Source organism: Pipra filicauda, unplaced genomic scaffold, assembly GCF_003945595.2.
Source record: "Pipra filicauda isolate LSUMZ 115617 unplaced genomic scaffold, ASM394559v2 scaffold220_size1292976_pilon, whole genome shotgun sequence".
Lineage (NCBI taxonomy): Eukaryota > Metazoa > Chordata > Aves > Passeriformes > Pipridae > Pipra > Pipra filicauda.
The window spans coordinates 1,258,018-1,279,046 of record NW_024104333.1 but is presented as its reverse complement, the minus strand read 5'-3'; the positions used below and the strand labels follow the sequence as shown (position 1 = coordinate 1,279,046).

General features: G+C 46.1%; 1 protein-coding gene across 1 annotated transcript in view; it reads left to right on the top strand.

The window, feature by feature from the left end:
• Positions 1 to 6,375: 6,375 nt before the first annotated feature.
• ARHGAP31 (Rho GTPase activating protein 31) overlaps positions 6,376 to 21,029 on the top strand; it is a 60,004-nt gene continuing 45,350 nt past the window's right edge. Inside the window, exon 1 of the mRNA XM_027748246.2 lies at positions 6,376 to 7,055. Coding sequence (XP_027604047.1) covers positions 6,956 to 7,055 — 100 coding nt within the window. The 5' untranslated portion in view covers positions 6,376 to 6,955. The remainder of the gene's footprint in view (positions 7,056 to 21,029) is intronic.

Genomic DNA, 21,029 nt, shown 5'->3' with positions numbered 1-21,029 from the left:
TGTGAAAGTAGAAAGACAGGCAGTGAAGTGGGTGCTGGTGTCAGTGCCTTCTGAGTGGTGGTGAGCTGGGCTAATCAGAAATTATATATGTGGGGTCTTTTACAGAGTACTACTAATGCTGTTGTTTGGCACAATTGAGAGCAGGAGAGACTAAATGACTTAATAGTTTCTCTTTTTGCTATATAGGCCTCTGGCTCACCAGATTTTTCATTACTGTTAGAACAGTGTCCATAGGCTAAAGGGCAGGGGAAACTGCAATAAAACCAGTGGGTTACAAGTGTGGAGGAAGAGATTGATACTTGGAACTCTTGTGCCATCCCTTAGACTGTGGTAGTAAAGCTGCTGGATATAGTGACTAAGCAAAGGGTGTCTGAAGGGATAGATAGATCTCCTCAGGATTTTCTTTCCCAATGAGCTGAGTTTTCTCAGATCCTAGAGATTCTATCTACGCTTGAGAATCCAGGTTATCACTTGTGTTCACAGGCTAGTAAGACAAGAAAAGAAATGGACTGATGGTTAAGGCATTTGCCTTGTTCGCAGGTGCTGTTGATTTGGCTTTTTGCTTTGCTGTAGAGTCGCAATGTGTTTTAAGTAAGTTGTTTAATTTCTGTAGTCCTCTTTGGTTAGCTGGTCAGGAGGGAAAAAACAGGCAAAAACATTTCCTGGTTTCGTGAGAATCCTTATTTTTGTTATTTGCATTGAGACAATGTGTTGAAGAAATCATATCTCTCTATGAAATACTACTTTGCTTGTACTCAGCATAGAGTTGCCAGTTGCCTCTTCCATGTTATCCTAAAAATTGCTGGCAGGATGCTCCTGAAAAGGCCTCTGTGATTTTGAAATGGTTCCATCATGTGAGGTTTGTGGTCTTCCTGCCTCACCAAATGGGTCATCTCGTTGGTTCTGAACCTTGGAGAAGGTTCAGAACATGTGTCTGAGATGAAGGAATATTTTGCTAGCTGTCGGATAGATTTTTTTTTTTCTTCGAGAGTTTGCTTTATAACTCTATCATATATATTATTGAGCTATTAATAGAGTTTTACACAGAGATATAAACCCTTTCTGTAATGGTCTTTATGTCGTTTAAATAACAAACAATTGGAGATCCCAGTCAAGAATTAGGGTTCCTCCATGCTAGATGCTGGACAAACACAGGATTAGGCAAATGTCAATGCAAATAATTCAGACAAGTTTGTGCTCTGAGAAAGGGAATGGTGATATGTTCCTCATCTTGTTTTCTGTATGCAAGATGTCTCTGAAATGACTGTGAACAGTAAAAGAAGGTAATCTGGCTAAAAACGTATTTGCACATTTTGTAGTTGTGCTGTGTATGGTCAGTACTGAATATCATGCTATTTTAAGCTACTTAGAATCACAAAATCATTCAGATTGGAAAAGGTCTTTAAGATAATTGAGTCCAACTATTAACAAAGCACTGCCAAGTCCACTATTAAACCTTAAGCATCACATCTACATATCTTGTGTACCTCAGATTTCATTTCACCTGGGACAATAATCAAGGAGGTATCCAACTCAGAATATTCTGTGATTCTGTAAATGTATGTCTGCTCCCAATATGTCAGTGACTACATCTGATCCTCGGCTGAAAATCCTTGCCTTATGCCCCAACCAGCAAAGAGGGAGAAAAGTACCTTCCTGGTAGAAGGGGCGTTCCAATTATTTTCTGGTTGCCTTTGACATGACTGATATCACATCATCATGAAGGCTCATAACTAGAACCTTCTTAGCAAAGGACTGTTTACCTCCTGGTTACACTGTCATGTCATGGGCAGGCATCCAGCAGCAAGGAGACTCAGTAGCATGTGTGAGGTGCCTCCTTCACTTTTAACTGAAATGCTGGAATCTGCAAAGTAGCTAACAAAACAGTTGCACAGGGCAGACAGACACACAGAGCAAGGTGTGTCATGATGTGGGTCAAGAGGGTCCTCTGAAAGGCAGAAAGGGAGGTGAGAGCTGAGAATATGGGGCTTGTGTGGCTGGGAATTGGTGAAATTAGGAACAAAGAGTGGTAGGTGCCCTGTGCCAAGGGTCAACCCCATAGTCTGTGGTCTGAAATGTACTCAAAGAAACAAAAGCCTTCACGCCAGCCTTTGGCTTTACAATACACTCTGGCTTTGGCCACAGAGATGGGAGTAGACAGGAAACTGGGCCGGAGAGGGGCAGGAGAGGAAAGAGAGTATGTCGAGGGGTGGGGAGGGAGGGTGAACTGCCGTGTCAGAGTCTAACAATGAACTGTCTGTGTCAGGAAAACAGACGTACTTGGCAGGGTTATTTTTAGGGGCTCAGATCTCCCCCTCCCTGGGTCTTCCACGCCCCCTCTTCTGTGCTGAGTGGCGCCTGGCAGATGGAGATTTAGAGGACACAGATAGGAAAGAGCTCAAACACAGTGAAGGAAATGCATCAGGGAGGGGAGAGATGGGTGCCCAGAAATAGCCTGTGCAATGCCTCTGCCATGGCCCCCAACTCTTGGAAGGGGAAGAAATATTTAGACCAAATGGCCAAAGCTGTTCCCCAGGCTCTCTGATCGCTTTGGGTGTCACCAATACCTTGTCTGTGAGAACAGAGAGAACTGTACATTAGTTATCTGTACTGTGTTCATTCACACACAACACTGGCTCACCACATCCGTTCTCAAGCCGAAGGGTGGGTGAGGCACCGCCGATCAGCAGTGAAGCGGGTTGGGGAGGTGCCCCACGTTCCTGTGTGAACCTGTGGCCCTTGCTGACAGGGAGGCCTTTGTGACTAACTTAAAGTCCTGACCTATATTTACAGTTTCAAAGGGAAGGAATTAAAGTAATGTCGTAGGCCATGCCTTCCAGATTTGGGCTGTAGTACCGTGGGGGGCAGCTGACCATCACACTGTGCGTACAGCAGCAAGGACAAGGAAGGAATCTCTACAGGGAGATGGCTGTTAGGAGAGCTCTGGCTTGGCTTTGTGTTGCTCTTATTCTGCAGACTCACTTTTTTCTTTTTCTAATTTTTTTTAGGAGGGAGAGAAATTCCCCCTTCTTTTCCATCTGTTTTAGCTTTGAACTCCGTTTTGCTTTCCATACTTCTTGCCTGAGCTCCTTTCCTCTCTAGCTTTGCCTGATTTTGTCTGTGAAAGCTTTTCCAGGAGGGACACTGGCTTATTCCTTAGTCCTGCTCACTCATACTGGTGCAGAGACCTGGGTTGCACAAATCCAGACTTCTTATTTTTTCCTCTCTGAAGTAGAACATCGCCCCTTTCCCTCAGAAAAATCCCTTGGCTCAGCACTGATTTCAGGCTCCGATATGAAGTGCTTTGTTTGTAAAGCCTCCCTTGTTTGGTTCCCGCTCACCTTGCCTGACCTTCTCCTCCTCCTCCTCCTCCTCCTCCTCCTCCTGGCCACGGGATCCCTAGGCAATCCTGCAGTGACCTCCCCTCTGTCCTCTTGCTGAACCTCATCCTGGCACGGGAAGAGCCACCCCAGCAGACCAGCCTGCCTGGCAAGAGCTATCCTGGAGCTCCTCATATCTTCTTTCACTTGCTGCAGCACATGCCTCTTTCACCTCGCTTGCCATGCCATTTCCTTTCTCCATTTCTCTCTTCCCTCCATGGGAATGAGGAGCTGGGCATCAGCACAAGGCAGCAGGGAAAGCAAATCTACAGTGCCTGAAAGAGCCTCTGTGAATAAAGTAAGAATGTTCCCTGTTTTCTTTCTAACTTCTCTTCTTTACTTGTGCTTCAAGTACTGCTTTTTCTTGTCATAGAGGTGGCAGTCTCTCTCTTTTCCCCACCACAGCACCCAGGTGGCAATGGTGGCTGCTGGATCCTACAGGCTGTCTCTGGATAGTCATGGTCCAGGGTCCTGGCTGGGGTCGGGGCAGCACAGCACAGTCCCCAGATAATCAAAATCAGGCAGTAGCACTCAATTTCTGCAATGTTCATCAACCACCGGGACCCACCACCATGGCTTCCAAAGATGGCACCTCCCTCGGTGGCTGCAGGCAACTGCCACAGAGCCAGCTCCAAGAAATGGTGCTTCCAACTGAAAATGCCTACTGGCCTGTAAGAAATACCAAGGGGTGAGGGTGATGGGCTGGCCCAGCAGTGATGCTGAGTGCCCATGCTTTGGGCCTGTGGGCTTTGGATCAGGGCTGTGCAAGGGAGGGGAGAGGTTCCGTACTGCATGGGATTCTCCCCGCTGCCCTTGAGGCCATAGCTCCCTTGCTTGATGACGTAAGGAAACTCTATACATGCAGGGGTTAATTTTATTTATTGAATTTATTTGTTTTTAAATGAAGCCACCCTCTTTTGAAGACATCCTGCTTGGATAAACTTGCAAGGGAGGACTGGAGAAACCATATCTAGGATGAGGCAGTGCAATGGAGTGGGACAGGAGCATAGTACAGTGGATCATCAGGCAGAAGGCCCACGTGAATGCTGTGGACACAGACCCTGTTAGTGATGTGATCTCCATCTTAAGTAGAGCAACAGAGAAGACCAGCACAGTGAGATTAAACATCCTGTTTGGTTTGCGGAGGAAGGGGTCTGCAGAACTTCGAAGAAGATGGTGTGGTTCCTTGCTGTGGTGAACCTCTTTTCCCACTGCTGGTCCAGTGTTAGGACTCAGCCATGTGGGAGAGGGCTGGCATGTGCAGGAGGACATGCCTGCTCCAGGAGAGGGCAAGGAGAGGGTTTTATCTTCTTACAGAAGGCAGCCAGCCACTCGAGCAGTGAGAGGATGGCCTGGCAAGATATCCAGGTCTGAGCGTCCTGTTGTCTGTCCAACCCGTCTGAAGTCTGCCCTTGGCAGACAGGCAGGATGCGCTGTGGCACGCGATGGCTTTGGCAGCATGCCGGTACAGGGAGGGATCCCGTGCGCTGACTCAACATCAAGGTGCTGTGAGAATCCCAGAATAAATTCAAGGAAGTTTTAAGTGTTTCATGAGAACTAAGGATTCCTGAGAACAACCATTGGTCTGGTGGTGAGAGCTCAGTTTCCTCCTTAGCCTGGGAGTAGAAGAAGAAGAAGACAGGGAGATGACAGGCCAGACATCTCTATGACACCTTCTGCAAACCATTTTCCCCTCAACCCCTCAGTCAGCAAGCTGTAAAATGGGGATAATTATGATAAATGACTCTGAAAATAAAGGGGTGCAGTGGTGAGTTTGTAGAGGTATATGGGAGGAGATGGAGTTTGTCTGCTGTGCGTGGGTGCAGAGTCCAGGGTTGTGGAGGGAGGTGGGTTAAGGGAGTCCTTTGCCCTGTTCCTGGAGAGTTTTGAACCAAATTACTCTCCTTCGAACCAAATTACTCTCCTTGTCTTTGGTCTGATTTTTGGTGAAAATCTGCAATTTCCTGTTTTTCATTTGTTTGTTTATTTTTCCACCCAGACCCACACAGCTACATTTGGCACAGTGCAAGAGGGATCAGTGAAGCCTTAGCAGAGTGAGTTTTGTCTCCCTAGGTATGCTGGTGGGCATACCCTGCCCTGTAAAAAAGTCTGAATCTCCAGGATTAAAAATGTGGAGTAAGTGCAAGCGACTGTTCTTATGAGCAGAGATAGGCATGTACTGAAAAGTGGACTAGAAAAGTGGTTCGTGAGGGAGAGGGGGGAGATGACACGGACAAGACTCAGGGCCTGAAGGCAGACCTTCTTGCTGCTACTGAGTCATTTCAGCTCCTTATCTAAACCCCTTTGTTGGTGAAGGGGAGCCTTTTTTGGGAGCTGACTCAAAAGTATGTGAACTTAGATGCCCGGACAGCATCTGTTTCTGCTTGCCGGGGAGGAGGGAGCTCAAGGTTTCCCTCCTCCCCTCTCTTCTTAGTTTCCCAACTTTTTGCCCCCTTCTTGCACTTCAGTAGCTCCAGCCTGCACCTTTGTAGGGGAAGGCAAATCCTGAAGTCACAGAGTCGTGTTTGAGGGGAGGAAGCCGCCTTGTGACTAAGAACAAGACGAACAGAGGCAGAGATTTACTGGACAGGCTCCTGGTCTCTTTCCTCCTCTCCGGACCCTCCTCGGGCCTTTGCAGAGCTGAGCGTTGGTAGAGCAGGAAGCGTCTGACCGCTCCACAGGCTGCGTCCCGGCTCGCAGTGATTTCCTCTCAGGCAGTCCGTTATCTGCCGACTGTCAGGACGAATTTTCCCTCTTCCTCCTGCTATCCTCATCCCTGTCCCCCAACTCCTTTCCCTGCTTTCCCTCAGCCTCTCACGCACGCACACACACATACACATTTTACTGCCAAAAATCGTCCTCCGCCCCCCTCCTCAGCTAACTTCCTTTCAGCATTTTTTTGAGCTGGATAATCCTAGGATTTGTAAAACGGGGGAAAGGAGAGAGAGAGTGAGCGGGAGTCAGGACAGGAAGCTGGTTTCTCATTCCTCTAACTGTCCAAAGGCAGGAGGAGGGGAAGGGGGGGGAGCCAAAGAGGAGCCTTGTGCAGACTCTTCCCCAGTGCCTTTTCATTAGTCGGTTTGAACTTCCAGTCTCCTCCGAAAGCCAAGAGGAGGACGACCAGACTGGGACGCTTTCTGCTGGAAGTGGCGACAGCGCAACTGACGAAACCCAGAAGGTGGCCGTGGAGGGTCCCGGGACTGCGCTGAGGGCAAGACATCCCCCCTCCATCTCCTGCCCCCAACTTGCCAGCTCTGATGCGGGCACCCATCCACCACCCACTTCCCTCTGATGAGAACCCTTCCGGGCTCAGGCTATGATCGCTGCTGCTGCTGCTGGCTGTGGAGCCTCTTCTCACCCTGACCTTCCTCTGCCACAGGAGCAGCCCAACATCTGGTGGGGATTAATGTTTACTTCTCTGGCTGGACGCTGTACAGGACCCCCGATGTTGCTCCCCGGGAGCGGGACACGGGCGGTGGTCTGAGGAGAAGAGCAAGATTTTTGTCACTCAGCGTGAGGTTGGGGGGAGGGGGGCAAGGCAGGAGGGGAGGCGAACCTCTTTTGGGACTAACCTCATGAAGAACAAGGGAGCCAAACAGAAACTCAAGAGGAAGGGAGCTGCGAGCGCATTCGGCTGTGACCTGACGGAGTATCTCGAGAGCTCTGGGCAGGATGGTAAATGCTTCTTTATTCTCACTATGGTTGCAGAGAAGCAGAGCGCATGTCCCCCTTTTTTAACTGGTAGGACTGCAAACCAGACCTTTCCCAAGGCTAAGGGTTAGACAGCCTGGAGCTGGTTTATCTCTGGAAAGTGGAGTCACTGTCCAATTACTCACAATGAATGAACGATCGCAAGATTGCTTTGGTGACGCGTCTGCATGACCCTTGCATGAGTAGTACTGCGTGTGGGGAAAGGACTGGGCTAGGGCTCTTGAGCTGTCTAAGTGTGTACAGAGGCAGCCAGACATATGTTGTGATGCCCTCTCCCATCTGCCTGGCTGTGGAAAGGAGTAGCAGGCTTTTAGAGAGTCAGGTTTGAAAATCTGAACTGTGCTTTGTGTTGTCTCCTCCGTGACTTCAAAATCCTGCCGAAGTCCATGAGACTAGAATTTTGTAGGATTGTAGGGAGTTCCCATGTTGTCCTTTCACTGCTGGATGAAGACAGGACAGAGATTGGGGTATGGGGTGGAGTAGGGTGTGTGTAGGGGGCAGCTGAGCTAACATGTTCACTACTCTGCCTGTTATCTTTCCTCCTCCTCCTGACCTCAATGCCTCCAGGTATCTGATAAGGACACAGTAGCTCAGACAAAAGGTAACTCCAATAAAATCAGAGGGTCCTGAGTTTGAAATGGTTAGTCGTTGATGAGGGAAGGAGCAGAACGATTTTTAAAGTGGATTGGATGATGAGAGAAGCCGTTGTGAGTTTGGAAGGCAGAAAGACCTGCAGTTTAGCAAGAGGAAAAAATAAATACGTGCCTGTTACCATCCCTGATGTTAGCATTATGATCCAGGTTTAGCATTATGTTCCAGTTTGAGTTACTTAACTTTTACCAATGTCAGGTTACTCTGAGCAAAAAAGAAAAAAAAGACTTCTATCGGGAATGTCAGCTTTGTACATGCAGGGCTGTACAATCAGGTCTTTCATTTGCTGATGAACATGGCTGATGAAGTGCAGTGTGGAACCACACTGGCAGAGGGATGGACTACATAACAGTAGTCCTTTCCATTGCACAGTGAAGAGGGCAGTAAATGTAACACTAAGGTAAAATGTTATATTGTGCATTTACTTATAAACGGGGGAAAATCAGTCATTCTATTTCACTGCGGATTGTCCATAACAGGTACTGTATCTTCTAACTTATGTGGCCCTTAATGATTATTGAATTGAGATAGGAAAAAATAACACATCTAATGAACTGCTGTCCCTTTGCCAATGTGAGGTGCAGATAGGTGAATTCCATCCAGTGCTAACATGAACTGCCGTGGTGGAGGAACTATTCACAGCTGTTTACAGAATCACTGGAAAACAACTCAGGGAAAGCAGGCACAGGCAGTATATTCACCTGAAGCAGCAAGGGGAATTTTAAAGGGAGAAACATAGTTACTGCAGTAGAAATTAGGCTAGAAGAGCAAAATCTATGTTTGCCGGGGAGGAGGGATCTCAACGATTCACTCCTCCTCCCTCTCCTTAGTTTCCCAAGTTTTTACCCCCTTCTTGCATTTCAGTGGCTCTCATAGTTTTTTTTTAAATAGTTGTTTTGAGCACAAGAAAGAAGGACTTTGTCTCAAGTCTCATTTGTGGGATGGTTCACAGTTCCAACCTACTTATGTCTCTGTGCTGAGGAGCAGTGCGGGAGAATATGAGGTTCCTTTCCCTTTATGCAGTACTGCAATTTGTTAAATAGCACATCCCATCACCCAGTGTGGGATCCAGAAATGAAGGACTCACTTGTTTTCGGTTTACTGGGAAAGGTGTAAGTTAGGCTGGTACTATTCATCAGGACAGGGAGAGAAGAAATGAAAGTATTAGAGATATTAATTTCGTTGCTAGTAGGGCTCTCAGGATCAATAGGGATGTGACCAAGTATGCCAAAATGATGTCTTGGGAAAAAATGAAGGTTCAGATGTCATAAGGACATCACAAACATGTAACCTGTAACTATACAAAATTAGAGGAGCATTTAGGGTATGAGATATGGTTGATTTGGGGACAGCTGAATTTTCCTGCCAAGAATTATTTCCAGTGACAAGTAAGTGCTCCTGCAAACAGGGGACTTTGGCAGAGACATAAAGCAGTAGTTTTCTGTCTGCATTACATAGTACTATGTGTTTAACTGGTGGGATACAGGCTCAAGTTGTTCCCTGCTGGGAAGCAATGAAGTTATAAGACTGTTCACGGTATCTGGAAGTGATGAGGAGCAGAAGGGCACTTTGGCTGCTGTCCAGAAAACATTTTTTGTGGAGTTTTCTGAAAGCAGGTTTTAAAATGCACCCAGAAGGGTTAACTGGAAAAGAAGATGCTGTAGGACAGGCAGGACACGAGTCATGTTAGTTGTGGTTTCGTGCTCGAGTATGCTTTACGGCATCCGGCAGTGCTGTTTTGTGTGACTTGTCCTGCACAGGCAAAGGGATGCATAGACCTGCTTTGCTGGTGCTGGCAAAGGGAGCACAGGGGATGGCCAAAGCTAGTGTAGACAATTCAGTCTGACTTTTTTTCCTCTGGATGAGCACATGGCCTTTACAGTTAGGGGGTGCTGCACTACTTGCGTGTTGCTTTGTGCAGGAGAGGCACAACTTAAGTCTCTACACGCTTGTGGTTGTTGAAGAGCAGCTTGTGCTTTCTGCAAGGACCTTAGTCCCTGTGTTGTTGCCAAATTCCAGTGGAGCGAATTATGTTCTACTTAAGGTATCAGCATTTCCTCTCCTCTCATTTAACTGTTTAATAACTTGCTATGGTCCACTTCAGAGACGGCTGAAGATCCTGCTGTCTCCCCTACCAGACACATGTACCTAAGCCTCTAGTAGAAAGAACTTTATGATAATATAATGAAAGCTGCGGCAGAACTACAAAGTATTTAAAAGCAGCCAAATGGAAAGACTTTAGCAGGTACAGCGGGGTAGCTCAGGAGACACAAAGCCTTTAGCTCGAAGTCGATTCTTCAGATCTGACACAGGTCAGTGGTGATGGACAGATGTTGCTGTCTGGTGGCTGGTTAGAATCTCAGATGTGTTAAATTTGCTGTGTTTCAAGCCAGTTCCTGTCACTACCACATTTGACCCTACTTGGCCTTTTCCTGCTGGCGGTCTCTACACAGACACTGGTCATGCTCCTTATGGGGACAGCCTGCTATCAGTGCTCACAAGCATTTGAAATCATGACTAAGGCCACAAACCCTATTTAAATAAAATCAGTGCTGGGTTCTTTGTCTGCTTTCCGTTTTCTGAAACTTCAGTGTGCATCTGAGTTATTTTTTCAAATCTTTCTCCTGGTAAGAGGGCTAGAAACTTGGGGAAAAATCAACTTTATTTCCTCCCCACTACAATTATCAAACAACGTTTAGCAGTGTGTTTGAGGCCAAGGACATAAAGATGTGATGGCTGGCAATACCAATGGGTAAAAGTTGTCTGATTTCACATAGTCCCTCTCGTGTTGCTGTCAGCACTGAATCCACACACAAAGTCAAGTGATTTTTTGGAATATCAGAGCTTTACTAGAAAGCAGTGTCTACGCCCAGGCTTTGGACATGGATAGGCACCAATGCAGGAGGAAGTTAATGCCCTCTTCTAAAACATTTTCCTGTGTCAAACTTTATTGAATTGTACAGGTGCAATGGGGCTGACAGACATAAGCCTCAAAGGATTAACATTAGAATCATGTTTTGGCCTCTTGATAACCAGCTTGGTTTCCAGAGGAGAAAAATGCATTGTGCCTCTACTGAAGTCAATGGGAGCTGCACGTCACACCTTCAGTTTCTGTAATAACAACAGTATCATTTTCTAGTGATGGATGGGCTAGCAGAGAAGACAAGACACATAGTTGTGCACCATCTTTAGTTGGAGCAGGACAGTCTGAACTGCTTAAGAAAACAGTCACAGAGAGCAGTCTTGCTTCTGGTTATATCAGAGAAGTGTTGTAAGAGGAGGCTGTTGTAAGAGTCAAAGCTGTTAAAGTGAGAAGGGATTAAGTCAAAATGGAGTTTAATATTCCCAGTGCTTCTAACTGTGAGACATTCAGACTGGAATTTCAGATACACAAGCAGGTACAACTTCCCTTTTTAGAATGGAAATATACACAGCATCTACAAAAATTGGATTGTGCTGGTAAAAGATAATCCAGTCTTTCGCATAGGAACTTCTTCAAATCTGCACCTACTTTTGCTTCATTTGCTTAGAACCAGGTAGAAAAAGGCTAAATTGTTTCCTTCATTTTTTAGTATGGTGGTGTCCCAATGCTCTGCTAGCAGATGCTGCCAGGACTGCAGAAAGTCTCAGATTCGATGCCTTGTTTAGATGTGCAGATCAGCTCTATATGTCTGAGATTCCCCTATTTGCTGGAGAGTTAGTTCTGCTGTTGCTGTACCCCTCTGTGGTTTCTTCCACATCTGTTTCCTGCCTGATGTTGTCTGGTTGGGATGCAATGAGCTCAGCTTTTCCTCTCAACCCCCTCCCACACTCCCCACAGCTCCCTCAATGACTCTCATCCTGAGCCTGTAGCACCCAAAGCACTTTCTAGCCCTTTGTCTAATGCTGTTTATTGGCTTTGTTTGTTTTTTTGCTTTAGAAAAAGGGACGCTTCATTTGAGAAGCTTTGAAGCTACCAAATCCCTTGTGCTCCCCACTTGAGGGTCCTTCTTGCCATGGCAGAGAGCAAGGCCAGGCAGCAGCACTCCCTGAGGCTGGGGAGGCAAAGGGAGCTGTTGTCTGCAAGCGTAAGGAAACCCTTGCAAGTCCCTGGATTGTAGTATGGGAAAGGAGATAGCAATATGGCTAGTCCATATGATATGATATGATGGCTAGTCCATATGATACTCTTCTATGCTGTGCAATGACTGCTTCTGCCTTGTCACAACTGCATTTGAATCAAAGAATAAGGAAAGTTTTGATTTAGTGGTAGTGATCTCAGAAACATGGTAGCACTGGCTTCACAAGTAGGATCTTAAATGTCGTTGAGAGCTGCAGTAGGTACTTTTCTGTAGGATAGGCAGGTAGTTCCGAGGGAAAATTGTAACAATAATTTCAGCAATAATGCACGTTGTACGAAGGAAAGATGGTATTGGATACTCTTTGGCTGTGTTGGTGCAGCTCCTTAAGTACGCTACCTTCTGTCTGGTTTTGACATTTTGTATTTCATAGTGAAGCTGCCTTGTCCATACTTGAATGGATGAAAAGACCTGTCACTCAGGAAAAAAGTAGTTTGCTTTGAGAACAGAGTCCCTTTGGAGCCAATCATTAAACCTGCTACCCAGATGTGAAGCAGCTTTTCTGGGTTGTGTGGCTTTCCTTCCTCACACTTGCATGCGCAGCTGCATGTGTTTGTGGGAGAAGAGCATGCAGATACGAGCAGGAGTCCACAGCACAAGTAAGTGTGTACCACACAAAGGTGCATTTCTATTCACTTAGTACATTCTTTTAAGCTGCCTTTCTTGTGGTGATATTTCAAAGTGAATGCATGCCCATACTTTTGGATAGGTGCTTTTGGTTAGTGATGCATGCAGAAAATCCTGGGAAAACTGCTGAAGGACCATTAATGGCAAAGTGGAGGAAAAAGATGGGTATTTTTTTTTTAAAGTCCCCTTGGAAAAATAAAAATGCCATACGCTCATTTAATCTGCTGCAGAAGAATGAAGGGCTGCATTCATCCTGCCCTCAAAATTAGAAACTGTGGCACTGGGGATTTCTGTCTCAAAAACTGATCAAGCTGAAAAGAAACCTTTTTCTGTAGCCAAATTGCTTTCAACCTAGATCTCTTCCCTGACCTACCTTACTCTGTGGCTATGCAAACACTTGTCTCCATTCAAGGAAGGAAGTGGCAAGGGCTGGGATGAGAACAGGACAAGAATGGCCTCTTGGGCTGGCTTGGAAATGCATTAGTCCTTTTTTATTGTGTGCTGTGCTGCTGTGGTCTGTTCTACATTTTCACAGTGCTGATATGCTGAGAAGCCCCATGACCTGCTCTCTGTGGGGTCTATTCCTGGCTATAGTCATGCAGGCTGTGTGGATATTTAAGGATGCATCCCTCGTCTTTGTGATAGGAGTAAAAGGGACAGCTCTGAAGTTTGGGGGCAAAAGAAGTGGGATTGTACTATTGTACAGTATAGGAGAGCTGTGGCAGAGGGGCACTGAGAGGTGAGTGCATGTGGTGAGTACATGTATTGGCAGTGAAGAAGCTGGGCTGGGCTTGGAGGGAAGACAGCTCCTTGCTCTTTCAGAGACTGCCAAGGCATGTCCATCAGACAGGAGAGTGAGAAACTCTGCTGCCAAAATGGACAGTGTGGGGGAAATTATTAATAATGTAAATCTTGCTTTTTCTCTACCTGCTCCCACAAGCAGAGCGTCACATTTTGAGTCCCAGATACCAGCCTCTATGGCAACAAGTGAGAGCAAAAAGACACTGGGAACAACAGGAGCAGAAGCCATCTGTTTGCCTCTGTTGCTTTGCTGTTCCTCCTTGTTTTGGATGATGTTTTTGTCACTTGCTCAATCTGTTTCTCGTTCCTGGGAGCTGGATTTTTTGTGTCTCTGTAGCACAGTGTTACTGCCATTTAACATTCATGTTGCGAACTCAGCTCCTTGTTCTGTATTGACTTTGCATTGCTAGCACTGTGTGATTAGCAGAGAGCTCTTCCATGTTGCCTCCTGCTTTACGTTTCCCTTTCTGAGAACCACAGGAGGCAGACGTGTCGTTTGCATGCACTGAGCCCCACTTTGATCCTGCCTTCTCCCCCACCCCCTGTGAACAGCATGAATCACACGTCTTGCCTGCACATATGAGATTAGAAAATATATTTTGATTTAGCAAATGTTTTCTCTTTGTTGGTAACAGTTGATTTCATCTGAACATGGAAACCAAGGAGTGAACCAAACTTCACTGCTTGTGGTATCACAGCTCTCAAAGGTGGATGAAATGCTGGCACTGCAGAGGGTGGATGTACAACACAGGCTGATTTAGATGTGATGAAAAGGTCTGGGAGATCCCCATTGGCGTGGGTGCTTGGATCCAAACTTTTGGTTTTGGAGCGCTCATGACACAAAAAAAAAATACTCGAAAGCTCACATCTGTAACTTGGGCTTTGCATATATGACGCAGTGCTACAGCAGCAACATTTGCTGTCAGTCAGGGTTGTGCCAAAAATTTATGTTCCAGTGTTTCTCCTTTAACGGTAATGAGGGAAATGAAAACAGCCTGTCAGTAATGGCGTACCCAGCCCTGTTCTGAAGGGCCTGGGTTGGGGTGGCTGGCAGATGGACTGCCCACATCATGGCTTGGACTGGATCTTTCATCTGGAGAGTGATTAAAGGATGGAGAGCTACCAGCAGCTGCCTCCAGTCCTGAACCACCAACAAGGCACCAGACACACTTAAAACTTTGACATGGAAACCTGCAGATACCTAAAATGCAAAGGCTGCTAAATGGCTGCAGTGCTGGTTGTTTTAAGGGCAAGCAGTGTTGCTAGCTGCCTACCAGTGGCTCCTCTCCATACATTCCCAGAGCCTCAAGCCCCAGCTGTCTTTTGTTCGTATGCCAGAGCCTTCAGCTTCTCTGCTGATAACTTCAGTTAATGTGTTTTGCATTGTCAACAACAAAAAAAAGAAAAAGAATCTGCAGCATGTTTACAATGGCCACAGACAGAGAACAGTGAAACATAAATTGAATTTAATGTTAAATGAAATAACGCTGTGCAACCGTGCTGACTGTATTATTAACTTTCATACTTAATTCAATAATGTAGACCTCTGTTTTCTATATTTATCTGAAACCACATCACTCTGTCTAATCTTCTGCACCAGTGTGATTGCAGATATGAAAGTACTTACCATGGGCTTAAAACGTAGCTTATTGTCAGATGTTGTGGCCTGTGCATATAATGAAGTTAAAGACACCAATGCTAAAGTTCACCCTCACTCAAGTGCCAGATCAATGCTATCCTTGTGTGTGAGGGTGAGGAGTTCAGCCCCTAACGCTACAAGTCTTTTGGCACATAAGAAGACGGGAAAGTCCCAATCCTCTTCTGTTTCATCCTCCTGCCTTGAACATGATATTGCAGCTGCATTAGATTCCCCATTTTCATCCCAGCGGAGGCCCTTTTGATTTTAACAATGCACCAAAAGGGGTAGAACAAAACTCATGCTTTTTGCATTTGCCTTCAGTTCCTCTACCTCAGCTGCTGTGTTTTCATTTGGGAGCAGCAGCCTGGCCTAGACTCAAACCAGCCTTCCTCCATTCTGCTGTCAGCAGCTGATAATGTGCGTGACAGAGCGAGTTCCAAGCAATGTTGGGTTGGCTGGGTGGCTGCCTTGACTTAGGTTAGTTAATGTCCATATAGGAAGAGTTACCTTAACAGCAGCAGAAAATGTTACAGAATCACATGACTACTGAGGTGAGCAGGGACTTCTTGAGTCTATGTACACCAAAACCTCTGCTCAAGTAGAGTCATCTTGAGCCAGTTGCCCAGGACTGTGTCCAGCTGCGTTTTGAATATCTCCACAGATGAAGACTCCACAACCTCTGTGATTACTGTCACGGTAAAAAAGTATTGTGTTCAGATGGAGTCTCATGGTTTTTAATTCGTGTGTTTTGTACTGTCAGTAGGCACCACTGAGAAGAGATTGGCTTCCTTTTCTTCATTCCCTCCCATCAGGTATTCATTCACATTGACAGATCCTTCCTGATCCATCTCGTACCCAGGCTGAACAATTCCAGCCTCTCCTCATATGAGAGATGCTCCAGTCCCTTAGTCATCTCCGTGGCCCTCATCTGAGCTTGCTTCAGTAAGTCCTTGTACTATGGGGCCCAGAGCTGGACACAGGACTCCAGGTGTGGGCTCAGTGGTGCAGAGGGGAAGGATCTTCCCCCCTCAACCCCCCTCCTCCTAATTCTTCTGATGTTCTTAAGTAATTGATACAGTTACTTATCAGAATTTGCCTTGCTATCCCAGCTTAGGCTGCAAAATTCAGTCAATAACTAATGTGCAATTGGGACAGTGTAAAGGAACCTTTCTGCCCTGGTTAATGCTTGAAATGAATTGTCTTTTCATAAAGAGCCCCTGTTCTTTAATGGTTTCTGCAGTTTTGCTGTGGACCAGCTTAAATGAATTAATGTATGCTTTATATAATACATTGATATGCTGCATCTTCTGAAAGCTTAGTAGAGCCTTGGCTTAATAGAAAGTCTACAAATAATGCTTTGAAACAGCACACTTTTCTCAAGTGGTGATTGTAACAACTCCATTCTCCCTCCCCAAAAAGCCACTGTGCACTGAACCAGGACATTGTGGCCAGGATTCTTTCTTTTGTGGTGGCTGTGTTACAAGCCCTTCTCCAGCACAGGGATTGAGCAAGGGGAGGGGAAACGTGCACCGCTCTGCAGGATTCTCAGCTGTGGCTGCTGCTCTTAGAAATATGCCCTGAGCAGCTGAGTTGGTTTCATAGCCATTTATCTCTAGCTCCTCTTACTGCCCTCTTCTACACTCAAGGCTCAGCTAACTAAATGCCTTTGGAAATGCTATTATCTCCTGTGCTCTCTGGGGCCAGGAGCAGCGTGAAGATTTATCATCTGGAACAGGAGGCTTTGTTTAGTTCTATAAAGCACAGAACAGATAAAGAAAGAACAAAAAATAAATGCCAACCCAAATGCAAAGGTCTCTTTAAATCTCATGTTCTCTCTTTTCTCTCTCCAATCTGGGAATGTACACGTATTTGGTTTTATAATGTCATTAAATACTGGCACACGAGGAAATGGTTAGCGGAGATATACCTCCATCTCTAAAATAGTGATGGAACATCCAAATGGCCAGAAGACGTTCCTGATGTAACTAAGTTGTTTAACTTATTTTCTAAAGAGCATTAGACAGGAGACCAGGTCAGATTCTCCAGTACAAACTTCATTTAAAGGATACAACTGCTGGTTTTAACTAAATACAGCAGCATTTGTACTGCCTTTTTATCTGAAAGGTGCTGAACGTGCTCACAAATTTTTCTCTACATGTGGGATCCAGGGCTGAGAATGTAGGCTAGATCTGTGCCTGAGCTCACCATCTGTAGTCACTGGCTCATAGAAAAATGCTGATTTAGCAGACACAGAACATTGGGAGAGAAGGGCGTGTGGGTGTGGGTGTGTGTATGTGTCTGTGTGTGTATCTGGTTGGGAATATTTAAGATGGGATATTTTTCATACTATTGTTATTCTGCATTTTACCATCTCAGCAGCAAATGTGACTGTCAGTACTATTGCAGACAGTAATCTTGGCAGCACAACAGGGCCATCCAGCATGTGGAAAACCCTTTGCTCCATGTGCAACTAGTGCTTGTTTTTCTATTCATCTCTCATTATGGTGCCACTGCTAGTGGTGGCAGTCACACTTCAGGAGGTTCAGAGGTGTGATCAGGCAGGGTAAGACTCCTTCTGGAGCCCTTGCATCTGTGCTGCAATTTGTGTGAAATAAATAAGCTGTCGGTGGGACTGAATTGTTTTGTTTCCTTGTACAAAATCAGAGAGGGAAACAGCTTCAGTACTTTGCCCTTTCTCTTTTTATCTTCTCAGTGTGCTCCACTTGGTACTGCATTTTCCTTACCCTTGCCCTGGTCAGGTAGTTTCAGATACACAAGAGGCTAAATGAGAACAAACTCTCTTGTGAGATTTATTGCATCTTCTGCTTCTAATCAAGCCAGAAAAATAGAGCAACAGACTTCCTTCTATAATCCTGTTCTCTCCATTCCAGTCCCAACTGGAAACCAGAAGTACAACAAGGAGGAATGCAGGGGAAAAAAAAAGAAGTTAAAACAAATGTCCTGGAATCTCTAAAAAGAGCGTGGAGGCCTGAGGCGATGGCTCAGGGTTACAGTGGGGCTGTGGAGGATTCTCCCTTCTCTCAAGTGTTTTCAGTTCCCCCTATTTAGTTGATTTTTTTTTATCCCCTCCTGTCCCCCTCCATTTCAATAACTTTATTGCCAGGATGGCAGCATGCACATTTTGCCAAAGTCAATACATCAAGCGTCTGTGCCTAAGGCAGGCTTAGGAGGAGAAATGAGAAGAGCTGGTTTTGATCCATTGAGTCCATCATTCTTCCCTCCTGGCTCAATAGTGGGTTACATGCTGCTACCCAGGCTTTGCTGTGTAAAGCCACAAACAGGGTCCGAGTCAGGAAATTCAATTCTGTATCCCAATAACTTTAGTTTGGGCTTGCCCTCCAGACTTGCCAGAACCTAGATGAGGAATGAGATACTCCTGCAGCCTAGATCAGGTGGGTGCAGGTGACCCAGTGCCTGCTGTCCTCGGGGTGGCAGACAGAGCACGGTGATAGAGGCAGCCCTCCATCGCTGCTCACAAACCTGCTTGAGGCAGGGAAGAACTGATGAGATAAATACAAAGAAGGGCTAGGAGTCCTAATTAGGCCTCATTTCTAGCCTGCTAAAATACGCATCTGTCACTCTGCTGCAATAATGAGATTTGAGATTAACTGGATACTACTTAGGCTCCTCCGCACGGCAGCTCAGTAAGTGTGCTGCTGTTCAGCTTTAAGCCACACTTGCAGCAATTACACCCTAAGCAGGTTTATGTCTGGTTAGTGCTTGTATGGGAGTGGCCAAAAAAAATCTGCTACAGGAATGGAGTGAGTGATTCAGAAGATGGCAAGCGTAGTATCGATTCAGTCAACTTGCTGCTTTGGCATCATTTGGAGAAATGTTGCCATTTGAGCACAGGGTAAAACAAGGACCTCAATGCTTTTAAAAAATCCCTGGCTTATCTTTTTTTTTTTTCCTAGAAGACAGGGCTTTTTTATACATGTACATGCTGTGCTGTGTCTTTTCCTTCACAGAAGCAGTTTCTGCTGGAGCTAGGATTTGTTTTTTCATCCAGTGTCCTAAACTGTCACGTAGCACTGCTCTGCCTGGCTCAACAGCTGCCACCTCCCAGCCTAGAGTTGGGTGGAGTGAGTCTTGTTTTTGCCGTTTGTGAAATATTTCAGGATGTAAGGCACTCATTAAATTATTGATGTTAGCTCTTGGGCATTAAAGGCAGACGTGAACTGCAACTCTGCATCCTAAGTGCTTTGGAGGCTTATCCCTGCCCTAATAATGGTTCCCTACAAGGGTTTTTTCATGCATATCTTACTATAGATTTGAACTCATTGCAGGGTGGTGGCAGGATTTAACAGATGGACAAAGGGTGACAGCAAGGCTTTTATTTCCAACATTATATACCTATGAAACCAATCTAACTGAGCATTGGTAGAAAAAGGAGAGAGACACATGCATGTTTTCTTTAGGAGAATGAGAAAAACCAGAAAAATCCATTCCCGCCTCTTGACAGAAAATGTTTGCAGGATATGAAAAGATTTTGTATCGTTTTGATTAAGAAATAGTGCAGGTGCACTTGACATCAGTCTTGTGCTCAAGGAAAGATATTTTATCTTGTAAAGTGCCTCGTTTCTATCCTTTGCCCCACTCCTGCCTCCTTGAAAAGAGGCTGACAGCAGTAAGGCTACTTGCTTTACCTCATGGTGATGCCAGTGTGGAGATTGGGACATTCAACGCACTCCTGTCTCTGCAGTGTTTTCAGCTCTTTGGTTGGACTGTGGTGGGGAAAAGCAGGACCTTGGCTGATGTTGGACAAGGAAGAGAAGGCAGCAAACACGGCACTGTGTGCTGCTGAGATCTCTGGGTGGCTTTGTGGGCTGTTGTGGCAGGAAAATCCTCTCCCATGCTTGACGCGGGTTCCTGTATTTGTGTTTGAATGGGATGCGTTCAAGAGGCTTCTCCCTTCACCTCCCCATCCCCACACATTCTCCCCTCTCTGGTTCGGGGTGTTGTGGTGGCACCAAATCCTCCTGTTTATATGTGAGAGAAGAAGGGGTGAGGGCCATCTCTGACCCTCTCCTTCCTCTGACAGTTTGCATGTTAATTAGCTCGTCCCTCCGAGACAAGCCCGCAGCCCAACAGAGCAGCGATTCAGGGTCTGAACAATGTCCAATTATCCCAGCCCGGGGAGCAAGAGGCCACTCCCTGACACGTGGGCTCCGTGTCCCTGGCCAGATGGCTCCTCGAACTCACTTGGCCAGGCCAGTAATGCTGCCTGGGGAATTTGACACGTGTCAGCAGTTTTGGCTGAGTGCTTTTGCGAGCTACCAGCAGCATAGTTGTCTGAAATATTGGGAAGAGCTCCACGTGTGCCCTGAGCAGTGCTGTCCTCTCCACGCCCTGTGCTGAGGCAGTACTGGTGGCTACAAGGGAACAGGGATGTTCATGTGTGAAATGAGGTTTTGCACCCTCAGCTTGGCTTCCTGTGTCCCGCATACAAGTTGGTGACCTGATGGATATGTAAGCAGCTTAAAAGCACACATTTTGCTTTTCTCTTTGGATTCCAGTGCTTGTACACAGATGAAGGCCAAGTTTCTCAAATTGGAGTTTGAATTGCGTAACGGAGGTGGCAGGAGTCACATAGATGGCATGCCACAGGCTATGGCAAGCTCTGCTGCTGACACTGCCTGACTCAGTGAGAGACCTTAGGGCACTCCTTCATTTTCCACATCCTACCCCCCTCAGTGATTAAATGATGCTGGTATCGTCTTCTTTTTGGTTCAAAGTTCTCACTACTCTTGTTGCTTATTATTATTATTAAATGTGAAGAGTCATAGATGTTTTCATCACCCAGTACTGAAAAGTGGGCTCTTGCAGCTATGGAGTGCCACACTGGGTGCCAGTGAGAGGAGAAAAGCATAGTACTTGCCCAGCTTGCCTGTCTCAGGCAGGCCTCATACCACAAACCTCAGAGGGAGGTGTGAGTATCACCAGAGTGGTATTAACTACCCAGAGTGGAAGGTTGCTAGTGCTTCCTTCTGAGCTGGTAAAGCCTCTGTTCCAATATGCAACATTTTAGATTCTAAGAGAACATGACAGCCATTTACCACCTAACCTCTGGGGCTAGGAAAT